This window comes from Astatotilapia calliptera, chromosome 10 (assembly GCF_964374335.1).
Source record: "Astatotilapia calliptera chromosome 10, fAstCal68.1, whole genome shotgun sequence".
NCBI lineage: Eukaryota > Metazoa > Chordata > Actinopteri > Cichliformes > Cichlidae > Astatotilapia > Astatotilapia calliptera.
Genome location: NC_137431.1, coordinates 34670915 through 34690774, shown reverse-complemented (window position 1 = coordinate 34690774; position 19860 = coordinate 34670915). Strand labels below are relative to the sequence as shown.

The following is a 19860-nucleotide window of genomic DNA, read 5'->3' as shown; positions in this document are numbered from 1 at the left end:
GACACTTTTTCTCCTCATCAACTTGATAAAGTCCAGCTTGTACATGTGGCTCCTGTGCCCATGTGGGGTCTGGCATCATCCTTAGGTAATGACTGAACAAACAGCTGACCCCATCAATGCAGCCATTCTCTGAGACCTGAACAGCAACATCCTTACTGTTGGAGCCACTCACAGCCGCCCATGGAGATGTTTTTGTTTTTAAGTTAGCTAAACAAAGAAAATATATGCTGGAAACTATCAAAGTATTTGGTGTTGAGCAATTTTTTAAATAATTAATATTTGTTACTTTTTAAATGGGCAACTGGGTGGACTACAGTCTTGTAAATCTTGAGATGGTCTGGCATTCCACGGTCGCTTAGCCCACCCGTCACTTGACGCCACTTCGTCCATGCGGCATTGACAATTTGGTAAAGTAAATCCGTTGGGCATCTTTCTTTGCCTTTAGACAATAATTCTGATGCAAAAGAGTCAAATGGGACAGGCAAAAAAAAAAAAAAATACATACATGAGCGCCCAGCCCCAGACGACAAGGACCACCAACACACCAACGTCTGAGGGCATCAGCCACCGGCAGGGAGTGTGGTGAGGGGAGATAGGCCTCTGTACTTTAGAGGGCCTGAGATGTACCCAGAGAGGTCGAGTCTAAGACCCAACCTGACATATAGACACAGACGAACAGGCGCACGCGGACACAGACGTGCATTCCCACCCCATATGCACAACCAAATACTCGGCACTCACCCAACGTGTAGACAGACACAAATAGACACTGCACAGACAGTCGCACTCCCCAAACATACTCTATATCCCAGGTCCAGGTACCCCCGCCCTCAGAGGGGCAAGCCGCACCTAGACCCAGGAGATGTAACCCTTCTCTCTGGGGTGGAGGCAAGCGGACCACCTCCTTGTCTGCAGTAGCAGGGAGGCCCCGCATCCCAGACCCCAGTCTGACGGCCAGCACCTCCTCCCAGCCCCCCAGCCCTGACGGCTAACAGAACCAGGGTGAGTGAAGACCTCAAACCTCCCTACGCCCGCTCATATGTAGTGTTGCTGTGTGCTGTTCTAAAGTGCATTTAAAACTCAGGAGAGCATGGTACTAGCTTCCTCTCAGAGAGCAGCATGGCTCTTCCCGAAAACCCTCAGTGTCTAAATGCATTTAAAATTGAGGGTAGGGCACCAGCGCCAGAGGTGGGTTGGAGTACACCAACCATCCTCTGGATGCTGTAAAACGTGCCCACTCCCAAGGCCCTATATGTATGTGTTATGTGAGAGTGTGAGTAATGTGGATGTCTAGGTTGCAGAATAAAATTGAGGCACAGGCGGTCAGAAGGGGACAGAGGGGGCGTGCCTCCCCTGCACCCTGGTGACATACCTGCACCCCAAGCCCTGCGTGTGTGGATGGGTGTGGTAGAACGGGAATCCGCTCGTTCAGTCTGACGTCACTAGCCGTGTCTGGACCTAAACTCCGCTGCAGGTCCATATATCAAACGATCACTATGGCATTACTGAGAGTTAAAAACTGTCTAAAGTCTTTCATCTTTATGATCAGCGTTCTGCTCTACCAGGTGTAACAACTGAGTTTAACATCCAGGCATCCATGAAAACGGAATTTATGACATTTAACGGAGTTAGAAGTTAGCAGGGAGTTAGCTCGCTAGCTTCTATCTAAATACAATATACACAGCAAATCCAGCATGTCCAAATTAACACTGTCGGATTTGATTTCAACACTATTAAAGTGTCTATATGGGTCCACACCAGAGAGTGTTAATTTAACTCTTTTTGGAGAGTTGGTACGTTAACTCTGATTTAGTGTTAAACACCAAATCTGTCTGGAGTTGATAATTTAACACTTGGTGTTAAGAGTTTATATATTAACTCTCAAAGAGTATTTTAGTTTAACTACGTAAGAGTTATCTTCTAATTCATTCTAAAAAGCGGGAATTTTACTGTTCTGAACTTCTAGAAATTTCTTTTGGAAATAAACATTTACTAAAAAGATGCAATGTTTTTGAAAAACATTTATTCTGAACTGTGCACCACAATTTCAAAACATTTTCTGAAAGATGTAACAGTATACATGTTCTCACTTTCATTAGAATTTTGTTTATCAAAAGGTCTGACATGGTAAATGCAAATAACAGCATCTCATCACTTATTTCTTCAATACAATATGCATGTCCTTCATTCATCCCTTTGTGGAACTTCAACGCACTTCTGCTCTCCCCCATATTCCATCTTCACAAGCATATCCTGTGCGGAGATTGAATAAAAATTAGTTGACACTAATTAATGGCACAAATAATCCAGTAAACAATTGCAGCACAGTAAAAAAAAAAAAAGGAATCCTCTTTGAGCCATTACTTGTGTAAAGTATTTTCCCAAAAGACAAGGACACAGGCAACAGGTAATACTGAACTAAATGTAAAACCTCAACCTTTTTCATTTTTACCTAAACCGTGTGCACAAAACTCTGGAGGGATCTATGCTAACGTAGAATCCAGTCAGGACGCCTGCTACTGCTGTTTGCTCGTTTTTATTTTTTATTTTTTATGGGCGATCGTTTTCAGGCTTCAAGTAGCACCATTATACCAACATTTCACATTCTAGACATTGTTTTAGGTGTATTTGACCAAAAGTTTGACTGAAAATTCACACGCAAGCTTTTTTTCAAGGCTGTGGTATTTGCCTGCAAACAATACCTTTCAGCTAGCTAAAACAGAATATTATGCTATCAGCGAGCAACATGGCTAATGCCTTTCACACAGCTTTGTCTCAACTCCAAAGAGCCACAGAAGTAAAAGCTAATAATAATAATTGAAACAATCTTTGAAAAAATGACTTACCAAGCATGGCAAACAACTCAAATATGTAGAGCAAAATGTTCTGAAACGGCTTCACTTCAGCTTCGATTGGGGGCGGAGTCTGTGAATTTACTCTGTTGGTGTCATAGCCCCTCTAGGAGTTCAGAGTTAAGAAGTCAAGAGTTAATGTTTCCATTGTAACACCTCCAGATTTGACAGAGAAACACTCATTTTTAACACTCGATTTTAACTACTATCATTTTACACCTCAGAGTTACATTAAAAGAATGTGACTCTACTTAGAGTAAAATTAACTCTACTTTTGCAAGGAGACTATTAACACCAAAACATTTAACACTTTTGAATTTGCTGTGTAGCATGTCCTGACTGCGGGGTTTTGGAAACAAATTAAAACGTACAGCTCTGTTATCACTTCCAGCATAAATGAAGACAGAAAACTAAACAGCAGTGACGTTTGTAGGGTTACTGAAGTTGGGTTAGCTGGTATATAATGATGTGCTACGTGACCGCTAGCGACACAGCTATGTTAGCATAATATAAACAAGCTAACTTTTTTTTCCACTCGATAAAAGTTACCGTGAGTGTTCTCGGTGGTCAGGAACAAATGTAATCCATGGCAGGATGCTGTAAAAGGACCAAACTTCAGCCAGGAGAACAACTGAGATAATCCATCCACAATACGAGGTTAGTCATTCATATACTGCTGCATGGGCTGGGCTGTAGTTACATCCTAAGGTTTTGAAAACTGAGCTTAAATAAATTATTAGCGGTAATAAAAGCCGAGGGAGGTCAACAGTGATCACTGACTGTTTTAGGAGCTTTTTGAGATCAAATAGAAGAAAATACAAAACATTAAACATGTTAACAACACAAAAGCCACATTAAACGCAGACTACTTTAGGCCCGGAAGTAGGATTCGTTGCGTCATCACTGAACAACCGGATAGGGAGGCAACTGAGGATGGGGAGGGAAGAAAGGGAGGGGCAAGCGGCCCCTCCCTGGGGCCAGCTCCCCCGCTGACCCCAGTAGGCACCCCGACACTCTGGAACCCACCAGGGCAAGGGGGCCCAGGCCCATCCGGACCCGGGCCCGCAGCCGAGCCGCTTTCTGACGTCTTCATTCATGACTTGGTCCCAACGCGTGAGGCCTAGACACCACCTGAGCATTCGCATTTCCATCGTGTGCAGGGCCTGTTTGTGCGTGGCGGTGGCTGGCCAACACTCCGATCCATACAGGGCAACTGGGCGGACCACAGTCTCGTAAATCTTGAGATGGTCTGGCATTCCACGGTCGCTTAGCCCACCAGTCACTTGACGCCACTTCGTCCATGCGGCATTGACCCTTGCTCGCACGTCCTGAAGGATATCCCGTTGCCACTGGTCATCGATCACAAGTACTTGAATTGGTCAGCCTTCTTCAGGTCTTCCCCGTCGATGTTAATGGTGCCATCACTTTGGGGGCCAGCTTCCACGTACTCGGTCTTCTTGATGTTGAGTCTCAAACCATGATCAGCCAGGCGCGTCCTCCATTGCTGCGTGTGCTGTTGCAGCTCACTGCTTTGGTGTTGAGCAGTTTTTTAATATAATTAATATTTGTTACTTTTTAAATCATGTTCAGGACAGATTTGTCTGCCTCACCGCCGCTCAGGCCTTTTCACTAAGCTGGATGTGAAGCACTGCCCCGCCCACTACAGCAACTATAGACCAATCAAATCAATTGTTTTTTTTAAGTACAGTTGTGCCAACAATGAGAAATCCTCCTTCCTGCTTCTTCTTCTCCCACAGAAACTCTGCTGCTGGTCTTCATCACGGAGACATAAGCTCCTCCTCCCTCCTGTTCAGTTTTCATTGATCAGTTATTAAAACCTGCTCATTGGTTAATCTGAGACTGAGCTGTGACGAACACCTGAGTGATCATCATAAACATGTTTACTCCCTTAATGTAGACCCGTCCACACTCAGTTCATAAACTAGAAGCACCAGATTTATGTTGTGGCTTTATTAGACTTTAGTCTCAGTGAAGAGCGACACTCAGCAAAGGGCGGCGGGTCGGAGTCGGACCCGGGCTGGTCTCTCCTCGTCCCCGTGAGATAAACCTGCTCCCAGCTGAAGCTTTTCATCATTTATTCACACAATATTATTGATATTAGAATGAAACATCTCCAAGACTTAACTTTACAGGGGACCAAATGAAACTGGACAAATCCAATAAAACATGAATCACAGAGTTTTACAGTAATGCAGTAAAATCAGAAAAATCTGTCATTTAAAATCACAGTGAAACCTCTCAGGCGTGCGGGAGGATTTCCTGTTTTTATGCTTTATTTATGGGACAATAGAACAACAAAAAGAAGAAAATGTTTGTTTGTCCATCAGATGAATCGTGTTTGAAGATTTCTGAATAAAAATGTTTTGTTGTTGTTGTGGATGCTGAAAGTGAGAACAGACCAATCAGAGCGCAGCGTTTGACCACCTCAGTTTATTTACAGAAACACTTTGAACACGATGCAGAAGAAAAGTCCAAACACACTCTCGCCCTCACACAGTTACACACGAGCATGCAGCATAGTCCAGTTACTACAGTACAGAACAATATCCATCATAGAGCGAGCTGACAGGATGTGACGGAGCGCCAACATGGTGGGCGATGGAGGAGGAGGAGCTTCAGACTGAACCTTCACCAGCACACAGTGACGGGCCGAGAACACTCAGATACAGAGACTCGTTTATCATTTTCATTTATAATTGATTTAATTATGCAAAACATCTGCAGTTTGGTTTGAAACTGAAGTTCAACTAAAATGTTTTTGATCCATAAAATCAAACCGAAGCTAATCAAACGTCAAAGAAGGATCCGAGAGCGCGGCTGGCACGCCTCGTCCTCAGTCAGACTTCAAGAAGTGTTTTAAGACAACGAAGAGGAGTCAGCTGATTGGTTCCTCTCTGGATTCACAGAGCAGTCTGTAACCCCGGCAACCACAGGAACAATAAGTATCCGGTTGTTCAGTCTGACGTCAGTAGCCGTGTCTGGGCCTAAACTCCGCTGCAGGTCCATATATCAAACGATCACTATGGCATTACTGAGAGTTGAAAAACTGTCTAAAGTCTTTCATCTTTAATAAAATGATCAGCGTTCTGCTCTACCAGGTGTAACAATTGAGTTTAACATCCAGGCATCCATGAAAACGGAATTTATGACATTTAACGGAGTTAGAAGTTAGCAGGGAGTTAGCTCGCTAGCTTCTATCTAAATACAATATAGCATGTCCTGACTGCGGGGTTTTGGAAACAAATTAAAACGTACAGCTCTGTTATCACTTCCAGCATAAATGAAGACAGAAAACTAAACAGCAGTGACGTTTGTAGGGTTACTGAAGTTGGGCTAGCTGGTATATAATGATGTGCTACGTGACCGCTAGCGACACAGCTATGTTAGCATAATATAAACAAGCTAACTTTTTTCCCACTCGATAAAAGTTAACGTGAGTGTTCTCGGTGGTCAGGAACAAATGTAATCGCATGGCAGGATGCTGTAAAAGGACCAAACTTCAGCCAGGAGAACAACTGAGATAATCCATCCACAATACGAGGTTAGTCATTCATATACTGCTGCATGGGCTGGGCTGTAGTTACATCCTAAGGTTTTAAAAACTGAGCTTAAATAAATGATTAGCGGTAATAAAAGCCGAGGGAGGTCAACAGGGATCACTGACTGTTTTAGGAGCTTTTTGAGATTAAATAGAAGAAAATACAAAACATTAAACATGTTAACAACACAAAAGCCATATTAAACGCAGACTACTTTAGACCCGGAAGTAGGATTCGTCGCGTCATCACTGAACAACCGGATTGTCCGCCGGTTGCCGAGGGTTGGCTGCAGGTTGGCGGAAGTTCCCGGTTAAATACGATGCCGTGGAGCTCCTGTAAGCTGCAGGCTGTGAAACAGACAGGAAATGGATCCAATTCACCTTCAAAATAAAAGTTGCTTCTTTTGAAATATTTTGTTTGTGGCAGTAAAGCACAGCTTTTACTTTGAAGGCAAACAGCCTTAGTTTCTCAGGCCTGTTGCGCTTTTTCAGGTTTCACTGCTGTTTGGTGACCTGCCGGCCAATCAGGGATGCTCATTTTCCCAGGTGGTCTCTGACTGTGGGACTGAGGCCTGAAACTCACCAGGCTTTTCACTCTTCTGTGGCTGTACCATCACTTCTTTAAATCAGCCGTCCCCAACCCCCGGGCCTCGGACCAGTACCGGTCCGTGAGTTGTTTGGTACCGGGCCGCAAGAGTTGAGGCTCAGGTGTGAAATGTTTGGTTTTCAGGGTTTTTATCGGTTTTCAGCGTTATTTTGTTATCGTTTTTATCGTTTACTCGGTTTTCCTGGGTCTTTTCACGTGTGTTATGAATAAATCTTTTTTCGATACCGGTATTAGTTTTATTTTGTTGTGTTTATCCGCGACACCTTAAAGGCCAGTCTGTGAAAATATTGTCGGGCATAAACTGGTCTGTGGTGCAAAAAAGGTTGGAGACCTCTGCTTTAAATGATAATAAACTGTGATGTGTTGCTTCAGTTCCTGTGTGATGGTTTATTTCCCTGGACCAGAGTTAGACCAGCATGAAGACAGAAAGCTCAGAGAGATATTTAATGCGCTCTTTGACGTTTACTGGAAACAATATGTAAAAAAAAAAAAAGACCTTTATAAACTTAAATCAGCCTTCACCAGCAGAGAGGACTGTTAGCGCTCGTGGTTGGTTTTGTTTCGGGGTGCCTCAGCGCGCGTTGTGGGCGGGCTGCCATCAAGCTTCATCATTGGTCTATAAAACTGCCCCGGCTCAAACCTGTCCTTGTCTGAGTCGTTAGACTGATTATTCCGATGTTTCATGGGAAATGCGGTCTGTTAGCATCATTAGCTTTACTGTCACCATTACCTGTAAGCCACAAGCTAACATGCTAGCTGATTAAAACCCCTTTAGCTTGTGGCTAGAGGAGCTAAGCGTGGCCAACAGTATCCCAGGTGTCTGAAGCGACCTCCTCCTTCCTGTTCTCTCAGGTGAGGCTTCGAAACAGGAACCTCTGACCTGTGAGCATCTTTAGCATCCGACCTGAAGACGTTCAGCTGAAGAAGCAGGAAGTCCCTGCTTTGGATTGGATCGTTCAGATAAACATGGAGAGGCCACGCCCACTGAGCATCCAGTAGAAACACAGGAGAAACATCATAGCAGTGTTCCTATAATAACACGTGAAATCTACTCTAAGATGAATTTTTCAGTTTCAAGCATAAACACCAAAAGAGTTCTAAAAAATGACATCTCAGATATTTGTGGGGACGTTTGTGCGTCCACCAGTATTTTCACCACTAATAAATACTTTCAAGTGTCGTCAAAGGTCAAAGTGGAGGTGCTGCTTTTAGAAAACACAGACTATTGTAGAAAACAGCCATTCACGCTGGAGGTGCCATTCAGAGTCCCCACGGTGGTCACGCTCAGTCTGAGGAGGCTGAAGGACAGGGAAAGGTTTTTGTCTCCAAAACTGAAATCTGAATAAAATCAAAGGTCAGAGCAGCTTAAATACGTTTCACAACGCTTTCTGTTCTTTGTGTGTTTTCATTCAGCTGGTTGGAGTTAAAGGCCACCTTTGACCTGCGGATACATGTGCACACTGCTAGCCGGGATCACAGCACACCTGTGCAGTTCTAGCTCCGCCTCTTTACAAATATGATCTCAGATTTTTGAACACGTTGACGGCCCGGTCATTTTCCCAGCTGTTTCTAGCAGCGAATGGGACACAGTATGACAAGAGGTGTAATGCTCCGCCTCAGCGTGGCCCCGCCCATCCCCCGACACCCCGACCTTTGACTCAGTATTCAGCCTCCTCAGCTCCGAGCGTTTCTGAGGCGGGATGCCGAATGGCACAGAGATGTCAATAAATTAAAGGGCAGCAGTGCTGTGGCAAACACATTCAGCAGCAGCTGAGGAACTCAACACTCAACAAAATAATAAAGCTAATAGTGCACAATGTGTTCTCTACAGGCGGACTCGCACAACGCTAGCACTGGAAGTCTGATCCGAACATTAAAAAGCTTGTAAATATACAAATGCAGTATATCGAGAATAATAATCATAATCATGTCATCGTCATAATAAGAATCTGATTGTACAAAGTTCTACATTCTCCCGACGGTAAAAAGCTGCTTAAAGCCTCTGAGACAAACACAACGGCTCAAAAATCGCAGAATATCAAAGGTGGCACCGCCGGCATTTTGTTAGCTCGCGGCTAGCAGACACCATTGCTCCGGGTGAGGAATGCTAACAAAGCTAACGAGTCCAAGTCAAATCACCGGAGGGCAGGACCGCGGGCCGACAGCAGCGAACGTCAAAACGCCACGGAGGCTGAAGCCGAAACACAAAACACTAAATCAGTTCCAGCATGCAGAAAATCACAAATCTGTACAGAAACACTGAAGAGGAAGAAACACAAGCCCTCCCTGCAGAACTCCAGCCAAACATCCAACCGTTTTACACCACCGCAAAGAAAATCCACCAAAAATGGCGCCGACTCAGAGACTCTGAGCCGGCAGATCGATAACTAAAGCCACGATCCAAGATGCAGGTAAAGTTTAAGTTATTAAGTTAGTCCATAATTAAGGCTTCTAAAAAACAACGACAGGAAGAAAAGAACCACACGGAGATATGAGGTTTCACACCGCGACCACGCCACCAACAGACCAACAGGGGGCAGTCTGAGTTCCTGCAGTACGGAGGCCCAGAAGAGTCAAAAAGCACCATGTGAAACGGCAGCTCACGTTCACATCCAACCCTCACAATGGTTTATGTTTACTCATCTAGTATTAAAGTACTGCAGTACTCTATAGGCAGTATATATGGATGTTTCACCATCAGTCTGAGTCACTTTTTCTCTGTTGTACTGGTTTGTGATTGGCTGAAGCTTAGCGACACATCAGTGCTGATGTACAGTCACTACAGGTTCCATAGATCGGCGTCGTGTTCGTTAACTGAATCAAATCAAACGTCTGCATGTTTGTGTTTATGTACATTTATTATTGCTTAAAATACTCCCAGCCCAGCCAGTAACTGCATTGGGATGTTTCTGCTGTTAAGCGTCTGAAATCTATAGCTCAGTAACTGTTGTTACAGTCCCGAGTGTGACTGTAACAACTCACTATATTTGTGTCACTATGATGGGCAGTGATGTTTGTCACTTCTGGGACTCCGTACATTCCTGTCAACACTGGAGACTGATGATGATTCTGATTGGCTGTCTGAGCATCGAGGAGTTTTAGAATGTGTAAAAAACATCAAAGAGGAGTTTGTTCGTGTTTGTGAGTCTGTGTGTGTCTGTCTGTGTGTCTGTGTGTGAGTCTGTGAGTCTGTGTGTGTCTGTGTGTGTGTGTGAGACTGTGTGTGTGTGTGAGTCTGTGTGTGTCTGTGTGTGTCTGTGTGAGTCTGTGTGTGTCTGTGTGTGTGTGTGTGTGTCTGTGTGTGTGTGAGTCTGTGTGTGTCTGTGAGACTGTGTGTGTGTGTGAGACTGTGTGTGTGTGTGAGTCTGTGTGTGTCTGTGTGTGTCTGTGTCTGTGTGTGTCTGTGTGTGTGTGTCTGTGTGTGTCTGTGTGTGTGTGTGTCTGTGTGTGAGTCTGTGTGTGTCTGTGTGTGTGTGTGAGACTGTGTGTGTCTGTGTGAGTCTGTGTGAGTCTGTGTATGTCTGTGTGTGTGTCTGTGTGTGAGTCTGTGTCTGTGTGTGTCTGTGTGTGTGTGTGTCTGTGTGTGTCTGTGTGTGTGAGAGACTGTGTGTGTGAGTCTGTGTGTCTGTGTGTGTCTGTGAGACTGTGTGTTTGACTGTGTCTGTGTGTTTGACTGTGTTTGTGAGACTCTGTGTGTGTCTGTGTGTGTGTGTGTGTCTGTGTGTATCTGTGAGACTGTGTGTGTGTGTGTTTGTGTGTGTGTCTGTGTGTGTGACTGTGTGTCTGTTCCTGTCTAGCTATCTTTGTGAGAACCAGCAGTCACTTGTGAGGACACACTCACACACACTCACAGTCCTCACAAGTTTGAAGCCTTTCTGAGGCTCAAAATGTGGTTTTAGTGTCAGGGTTACAATTAGGTTATGGTTAAGTTTAGGGTTAGGCATTTTTAATGGTTAGGGTCAGGTGCTAGGGAAACCATTGTTTATAATGGAGCACTGTAACAAAAAAATAATTTCCCTCAGGGATCAACAAAGTATTCTGATTCTGATGTCAATGAAGGTCCTCACTAAGATAGCTGGACAGGCTTGTGTGTGTGTGTGTTCCTTATTCCTTTCTTGGTTTCTTTTGTTTTTATTTTTAGTCCCTTGACTCCTTTCTTCCTTCCCTACTTCCTTGTTCCCTCACAGGTAAGAGGCAGCTCCTAAATCTGAACCTTGTAAACTCAGTGTGAACAGCAAAGTTTGTGCTGCTAATGATGCTCTGAGCGGAGAGCAGGCAGGTAGATACACGCCTCGTTAAGGCCTTCCTCATTAGGATATGTGGTGGCGGTGGCTGTGGGGGAGGGGTGGGGCTGATCTGAGCAGAGGTGTGGCTGTTCATGGAAGATCACAGGTCAGAGGGTGGTGGAAGCTTCTAGAGCTCTCCAAGCCCGATGGAAGCAGATGAGTGTTCATGTGCAGCACGCACAGTTTAAATAAAGTTTCTCCATTAGACAATGTCATCGTGAAGGCCACGAGCTGCTTTAGCCGCTAACCAGTTTAAAACGATCCATGTGTGAGCTCTGGGTCACCCGAGGGTTTAGCTGAATAACTGGGCTTCACCATGTTTCTAACATGCTAGTTTAAGAGCTGTGCCATTAGTATATATGTATAAACTCTGGAAGCATACGAGGCAAATACGGTAAACAAAGGCTTAAAGTTGTAAAAACATAAAACAAAAAAGGGGGAATGAGATGCTTTTTAAAATGAATAACTATGAAGAAGAGTTTTATTTCTGATGTACGGGAAGAAAAAAGTGTTTTTATTAATATATTTTTTACTGTAATCAGATAATCCTGATTTTCCAGGTTTATATTATATAATTGGTCTGTTTGCTGTTGTCAGTGTGGCTCAGCTCGAGTCTCAGTCACGAGTTCATTTATCTAAATAATCTGTAGCGACCAAAGCAGCTCTTGATCATAGTATTATATCACATTACATCTATATAATATATGTTTTTGTTCCTTTATGTAAATATCTGTAGTTTCAGGAAAGCTTGTATCTCCCACACGTCTAAAGGCGAGGCTCGTACTTCCTGTTTAATATCTAAAGGTAACCAACGCGTGAACGCGAACACTATAAAAGCTAAGTCTGTGCAGCCAACGGGTCAGTAGATCCGTGAGAAACGTAACAAGGAGCAAAAATGAAAGCTGGAAACTTTTTCTACGTCTACACTCGATCAGCTACAACACGTCATGTAGATGGAGGCAACACTGGGCTGTTTGGGTGGAGCCATGCTAACAGTTTCCCCCTGCTTCCAGTGTTTGTGCTAAACTAGGCTAACCACATGCTGGGTGAAGCTAACACACAGTAGTGACGTGTTCTGTCCACAGGGGGAGCTGTGGTGTGCAGGTGTTGGTCCTGTTAAACATCTGAAGGTTTGAACCTCCTGAACTCGAACAAACTGGAGATACAAGGTTTCCAAACATTATTACAATCTGATTGGCTGATCACAAGGGGGCGTGGCGGAAGCAAAGTCCAAACAAGCTGAGAAGAGGAAGCTGATTGGTTGGTTGGTAATGCAGTTCACTTGTTGGAGTGAAGCTTTCTGGCCCCGTCGTCTCCTCTCCAAACTCCTCAAACAAAATCCTGAATGGTTGGTGTCAGAGGCCCGGCCTGCTGTCAATCAAACTGCTGTCACGGCGACGGTGGCCCCATCAAAGATCCACTCACTCTGGAAGTTAGCTGGAGACGAAACCAAACGTGTTTGTGAGCGACTGAATCAACAATGTCTGACAACACAGACGATTCAACCTGCTGAACAGTGACGAGTCCACGACACGCATTTTACCTGCATCACGTCACAGCAGCAAAGACACACAAAGACACACTCGGACCAGCCCCCCACCCTGAAAGGTAACGCTGTAGTTACAGTCGAATCTGCTGATCGGAAGACAGCAGCAGATGTAATCAGCTGAGTAAATCAGTAAAAACACGTCAAGAAACACCTGGACGTGTCAGGAAGTCAAACACCCTGAAAATCACAGTGAGCGATGATGCAGCCTCTCGTTCATGTTACTGACGCCTTCAGGCTCCTGATCAGATGATGGATCTCAGACCATCACTGACCCCCCGCCAGCCTGGTCATGCTCTACAGGCAGCATCTTCACAGCTTCTCCAGACCCTTTCACATCAGTCACATGTGCTCAGGGTGGACCAGCCAAGTCTGCTGTTCTATGGCTCCGCCTCCCAGGCAGTGAGCACAGGGCCTATAGAGGATGTCGGGCCTTCAGGCCATCCTCATGAAGTCTGGTTGTTTGGTCAGAGATGTTCACACCAGCGGCCAGCTGGAGGTCAGGGTACATCGTAGGTGGTGGAGGGCGACTGTGTGCGCCCGGCCGAACTAGTGGGTGAGGCCACTGACCAGGATGTCAAGTGTACCAGGGGCATGCAGCTAAACTTGTCATACCAGCGGCCTGCTGGAGGTCATCGTGTAGCTCTGGATATCCTCGTTCGGTTCTGATACCGGCCCTGATGATGGCCTCCTACGGCCGGAGTCTCCTCCATGCTCTGCAGACTGTGCTGGGAGACACACAAACCTTCTGACACTGGCATGTATTGATTTGCTGGAGGAGTTGGACTGCCTGTGCTAGTTGATTTCATGAACGTCAGAGCAGCTGAAACTGATTAACAGTCTCTCTACTACTGAACTAATCAGAGGTTTAACCGACTGGCTGCTGTGATTTAAAAGTGTCCCTTTCAGTTTTCCTGAGCAGTGTGTGGTGGATGCTTGTCGTGGTTTGGGGTCATTTTGCTGTTCACAGCAGACCTGCTGAGCCTCTGTGCGGTCCTCCTGTCCTCAGCACACCGACTGTGGATCAGCACCTGGTGTGAACCCTCGACTGCACTTTTTCCACTCGAGTGGACAGTCTGTACGAGGGCACTGCTGCTGAGGTCTGATGCATCAGTAACAGCGGCAGGTTCGTTGGTTCCTGGGTTTTGTCTCTCAGGAACGACAGTCTGGCTCAGATTCAGTCTGCAAACACGAGTGGGGCTAAAATAAGCAGCTCCACCTCCACCCAGATTCATTTATCATCGACATGAAGCAGAGCGAAGGCGTGATGCAGAAACAGCTTCACAGCGTTTCATATGAGGGATGATTCAGCACCAACCACCTGCAGTGAATGTGTCGTTGGTAAAAAGAGCAAATATACTAAGCATGGAGAAAACTGGTGTTGACAAAGTGCTGAGGAATATACACGTGCATGACTTCACTGATGTCTGCTGAGGATCAGATTCGCCGATCCTGCCTCTCTTCACACGTTTTCTCCGTGCAGCTCGTTATCATGCTGGTTTTTCCCAGCTGCCCCAAACGCCCCGCTGCCCTTTGACCTGCTCTTACTTGCTCAGCGTGGAGGGGGAGCCTGAGCGGTGGAAGTGCACGATCTGCCACTTCCCGTCACGGCGGTGCCACACCCTGGTCTCCTCCGATTGGGCGGTGCGAGGCGTCCCGTTGGAGTCGATGTACTGCGTCACCCTGACGTATGCGATGCAGGCGGCCTCGTCGCCCACCAGGTGGATGTGAGGGTTCAGGATGGTGGTGTGCACCGGTTTGCTGTTCTTGGACCACACTGCAGACACAGACGGACAGGTGAACATGGTCAGGTGACCTCTGAGAGTTTTTTTACAAAGCAAGGTGTAACAGGAAGTCTGCTTCAGCTCACAGTTTTCAAAGTAAAAGCGGTGGAAGTCCAGGCCTTCGACCAGATTCCCCAACGCCTCGGGCTCGAACGCCGTCACAGCCGGGTCGCACATTTTACTGCAGGGAGAGAATCGTTTACTGAGATGAGTCAGAGACACGTTTAACAGGGAGCAAGTGAAAAAAACCATCCACACGCACAACACGCACACGCACAACACGCACACGCACAACACGCACAACACGATCCTGTCGGAGCTCTGACCCCCGTCTCTGTGAACCTTCAAGCCCGGATCAGCAGCCCAAACTTTCATTGTTTTATAGCTTTTATTCTTTATCGATCACTCATAGATGAAATATCTGTCACTTTGAAACACCTGCAGGACACTTTGTTACACATATTAGCATAAATGTGTTTCCTGCTTTGATTTCTTTTGTTTTCTTAGGATGGGAGTTTTTCCGTCCCACTGTCGCTAAAGTGCTTGCTCATATGATTGTTGGGTTTTTCTCTGTATGTATTGCTGTAGGGTCTACCTTACAATATAAAGCACCTTGAGGCGACTGTTGTTGCGATTATAAAACTTTAACGGTTCAATCAACACACAGAAAAACAGATTTTATTGGCGAGCCAATCATCAAAGATGTCTGAGATTAGAAAACAGGAAGTATCAGTTCATTAAACAGGGCGCCTTCAACATCACGGCCAGGCCGGATCGTTTGGGCCAGTTTGGAGATTCAGGCCGAGCCACAGTTAAATACATCGATGTGATGTTTACAGCGACGCCGACGTCACCAAAGCGCTCTGTGAGCAGGAGAGCGAGCGTGACTGAAGTGTTTGTAACATTTGGGGAAAAGCTGAGCGTGGGTCAGAAGACGACTCGTTTGTATTGTTGGGTTAAAGGATGCTGATTCGCTCTCAGCATTTAAAGACTGGCCACTGATCAGGACGTCTGATTGGCTAGTTTCAATCACTGATTTATTTCTGCTGGCACCAGCTTCAGAGAGGAGCGAGGGCAGCGTCAGGAGATGTTCCAGATGTTTCCATCAGAAGCACTGATTCACCTGCCCAAAGGTACGTTAAAGGGTGACTCCGCCCTCTGTGAGGCTCACTCGTGTCAGGGATTTCTCAACGCTTTGATGGTTTTATTCAAAAACAAACAAACAAACATTCCTTCTGCCCGAGCGTGCTCAGTGCTGGTTACATACGTGTAGCTCTCAAAGTCTCCGTTGCTGATGGCCTCGATGAGCTGCTCAGTGACTTTAATGATGTCCTGTTTCCTCCCTGAAACACACACATGGACACACACACACGCACGCACGCACGCACACGCACACGCGCACACACACGCGCGCGCGCGCGCGCGCGAAAGCACGCGCGAAAGCACGCGCGAAAGCGCGCGCGCACACGCACGCACATGCACACGCGCACACACACACACATACACGCACGCACACACGCACGCACGCACATGCACACACACACACACACACACACACAGGTTAGTGCTGGTTCAGCAGCGTCCCGGCTCACTCGCTGTGTGTCTGTGCGTCCTCACCTCGGGTGTCTTCGTCCTCGATGGTGGTGTTTGTGCTCTCAGAGGATTCCTGCAGAGGAAGAAGAGTCAGTGTGGGCGGAGTCCCATCTAACCACACCCACCATAGTTTCCACTTTGCTGTTTCCGTCTGTTTCCAGTGTGTTTGAAGAGTGATTACCGTTTACAGGGACGTTTAAACTGAGACTCTTATTTTCTTATTCTTCAGCGAGCTTTACAGTTTTTGCTCCTCTCGTTTGTGTGGATGGGTTAATTGATTACTCTAAATTATAGGTGTGAATGTAAGTGCGAATGGTTGTCTGTCTCTGTGTGTGAGCCCTGCAACAGACTGGCGACGGACGGATGAATGGATGGACAGACGGACAGATGAATGGACGGATGGATGAATGGATGGACAGGATGGACGGATGAATGGATGGATGGATGGACGGACGGACAGATGAATGGACGGATGGATGAATGGATGGACGGATGAATGGATGGATGGATGGACGGACAGATGAATGGACGGATGGATGAATGGATGGACAGATGGATGAATGGATGGACGGATGAATGGATGGATGGATGGACGGACGGACAGATGGATGGATGAATGGATGGATGGACGGATGGACGGACGAATGGATGGATGGATGGACGGACAGATGAATGGACGGATGGATGAATGGATGAATGGACGGACAGATGAATGGACGGACGGACGGAAGGATGAATGGACGGACGGACGGAAGGATGAATGGATGGACGGACGGATGAATGGATGGATGGATGGACGGACGAATGGATGGATGAATGGATGGATAGATGGATGAATGGATGGACGGATGAATGGATGGATGGATGAATGGATGGATGGACGGACAGATGGATGGATGAATGGATGGATGGACGGACGGACGGACGAATGGATGGACGGACAGATGGATGGATGAATGGATGGATGGACGGACGGACGGACGAATGGATGGACGGATGAATGGACGGACAGACGGATGGATGAATGGATGGACAGATGAATGGATGGATGGATGGATGGATGGATGGACGGATGGATGAATGGATGGAGAGACGGACAGATGGACAGATGAATAGATGGACGGACGGACGGATGAATGGATGGATGGACGGACGGATGAATGGACGGACAGACGGATGGATGGATAAATGGATGGACGGATGGATGAAAGGATGGATGGATGGATGGACGGACGGATGAATGGACAGACAGATGGATGGATGGATGGATAAATGGATGGACGGATGGATGAATGGACAGACGAACGGATGAAAGGATGGATGGATGGATGGACGGACGGATGAATGGACGGACAGATGGATGGATGGATAAATGGATGGACGGATGGATGAATGGACAGACGGACGGATGAATGGATGGATGGATGGACGGATGAATGGACGGACAGACGGATGGATGGATAAATGGATGGACAGATGGATGAATGGACAGACGGACGGATGAAAGGATGGATGGATGGATGGACGGACGGATGAATGGACAGACAGATGGATGAAAGGATGGATGGATGGACGGACGGATGAATGGACGGACAGATGGATGGATGGATAAATGGATGGACGGATGGATGAAAGGATGGATGAATGGACGGACAGACGGATGGATTCGGTTTGGTCAAGATGGCGCCGGTGTGTGTGGCTGCTCGTCTGTCACTGCCAAGTTTGTTCCTGTTTATGTTATTTTTAATTTGTGTCATCCATGAAACAAAGTCTCTGCTGAGGTATGATCGCCAGACACTATTGGACCTCAAACCTGTGGTCCAAAATATTGTGTCCTTTGGAGCTGGTGGGCAGCAACCCCTGCCCCCATTTGCATCGGAAACCCCGGGTTACCTGTACCGGGTTCCCACGCTACCTTCCCGGCGAAAGCGTCATCGTCGCCGGGGTAAACGAAGCGGTCGCCTGGTGAAGCTAAAGGTTTACCTAAAGAATTATTCTGCTGTTTTCCGACCAGTGCATGGATTCTTGCCAAGGCTGTTTGCGTCTTGGCGTTTTCTGGACCCTGTTGATGCCTGTTTGGTGCCTGTGGTCGGCTTTGATGATGATGCTCCTCGGCCTCGCTGCCCATGCCCTCCCAGGCTAAACCTCCGCTGTCAACATTATCGGAACCTGAGATTGCTGCGGCGGGTTTCTGGACCTCCTGAACCCCGAGCGCCAACTCCAGCTCCCGCTAGGATTGGCCTGGTGAACACCAGATCACTTTTAAACAAAACTTCTATTCTTCGGGACTTCTTCAGTTCCCATGATCTGGATTTTCTGTGTGTGACTGAGACGTGGCTGAGTGTTGGTGAGTCCAGTGTTCTATCTGAACTTTTACCTGTGGATTGTTGCTATTTTAACTCGCCACGGACGTCAGGCAGAGGTGGAGGCACAGTGACTGTTTACAAAAAGGATTTTAAATGTAAGCAGTGTTTTCTACAGCCTTCGTTCTCCAGCTTCGAACACACCTCCTTCGAGGTGAGTCGTACAAACCCGGTTTTCTGCGCTGTCATCTATCGCCCCCCGAAATACAATAAGAACTTCATAAACGACTTTTCCGATTTTTTAGCTGGGATTATGCCCAACTATGATAGTGTTCTTATTGTTGGAGATTTTAATATACATGTATGCTGTCCTGATAAGCCACTGGTAAAGGACTTTTTAAGCCTTATTGACTCTTTTAGCCTGGTACAGTCCGTACGTGGCCCTACACATGAGCACGGACACACACTGGACCTTGTTCTGTCATATGGTCTGCCTGTCACTGACTTGGAGATTTGTGACTGTGCACTCTCAGATCATATGCCTGTGTTATTCAACGTTGGTTTGACATATACCGCAGTTAGATCTGGCGCTGCTACTCGGTGCTGTCGGGTTATTAACCCCGCCACTGCTGCACAGTTTTCTGCTGCTTTTAATCAGCTCGGCGGGCCTTCTGACTTTGTCTCCTCTGATACAGAAGACCTACATTCCTGGTTTAATTCTTGCTGTAAAAAAATCATGGACTCTGTGGCTCCTTTAAAAACCAGGCAGCTTAAGGCTAAACCTGAGCCTTGGTTTAATGAGAGCAGTCGTGCTGTTAAGAGGGAATGTCGTCGAGCAGAACAGAAGCGGAAAAAGGATAAACTGCATGTATCATTTCAAATTCTCAAAGACTGCTGGCATCGCTACCAGAACACTGTTAAAGAGGCAAAAAGGGAATATTTTGCAAATATTATTTCTTCCAACTGTCATAACCCACGTGTGTTATTAGCAGGTGTGTTTGAGGCTGGAGTGTAACGCTGAGTGTGCACACAGCAAACATCATTGCAGGCGTCGTGATGACTGACGGAGCTCTACAAATTAAACTGTCTTTTTATACGTAAATATAAAAACATAATTTTAACCACAGAGACACGATGTCACTGTGTATGTTCTTATTGTACCTGATTACACCAGCTGACCTTTGTTTGCAGGAAGAATGACCAGCACACAGGTCAACATGTGGATTCATTTATTTTAAAATCTTGCAGCTGGTCTACAGTTGCTAATATATGATCTTATTTCTGTGTATAACTGTGTCATCTGCATACAGTCAGTCCTACATCCACGCCT

General features: G+C 46.3%; 1 protein-coding gene across 1 annotated transcript in view; it reads right to left on the bottom strand.

The window, feature by feature from the left end:
• Positions 1–2008: 2008 nt before the first annotated feature.
• camk2a (calcium/calmodulin-dependent protein kinase II alpha) overlaps positions 2009–19860 on the bottom strand; it is a 51258-nt gene continuing 33406 nt past the window's right edge. The window contains exons 14-19 of the mRNA XM_026180969.2: positions 16252–16300; positions 15902–15977; positions 14721–14815; positions 14399–14627; positions 2847–12741; positions 2009–2253 (exon numbers count right to left, since the gene is read on the bottom strand). Of these exons, the coding sequence (XP_026036754.1) occupies positions 12738–12741; positions 14399–14627; positions 14721–14815; positions 15902–15977; positions 16252–16300 (453 nt within the window). The 3' untranslated portion in view covers positions 2009–2253; positions 2847–12737. The remainder of the gene's footprint in view (positions 2254–2846; positions 12742–14398; positions 14628–14720; positions 14816–15901; positions 15978–16251; positions 16301–19860) is intronic.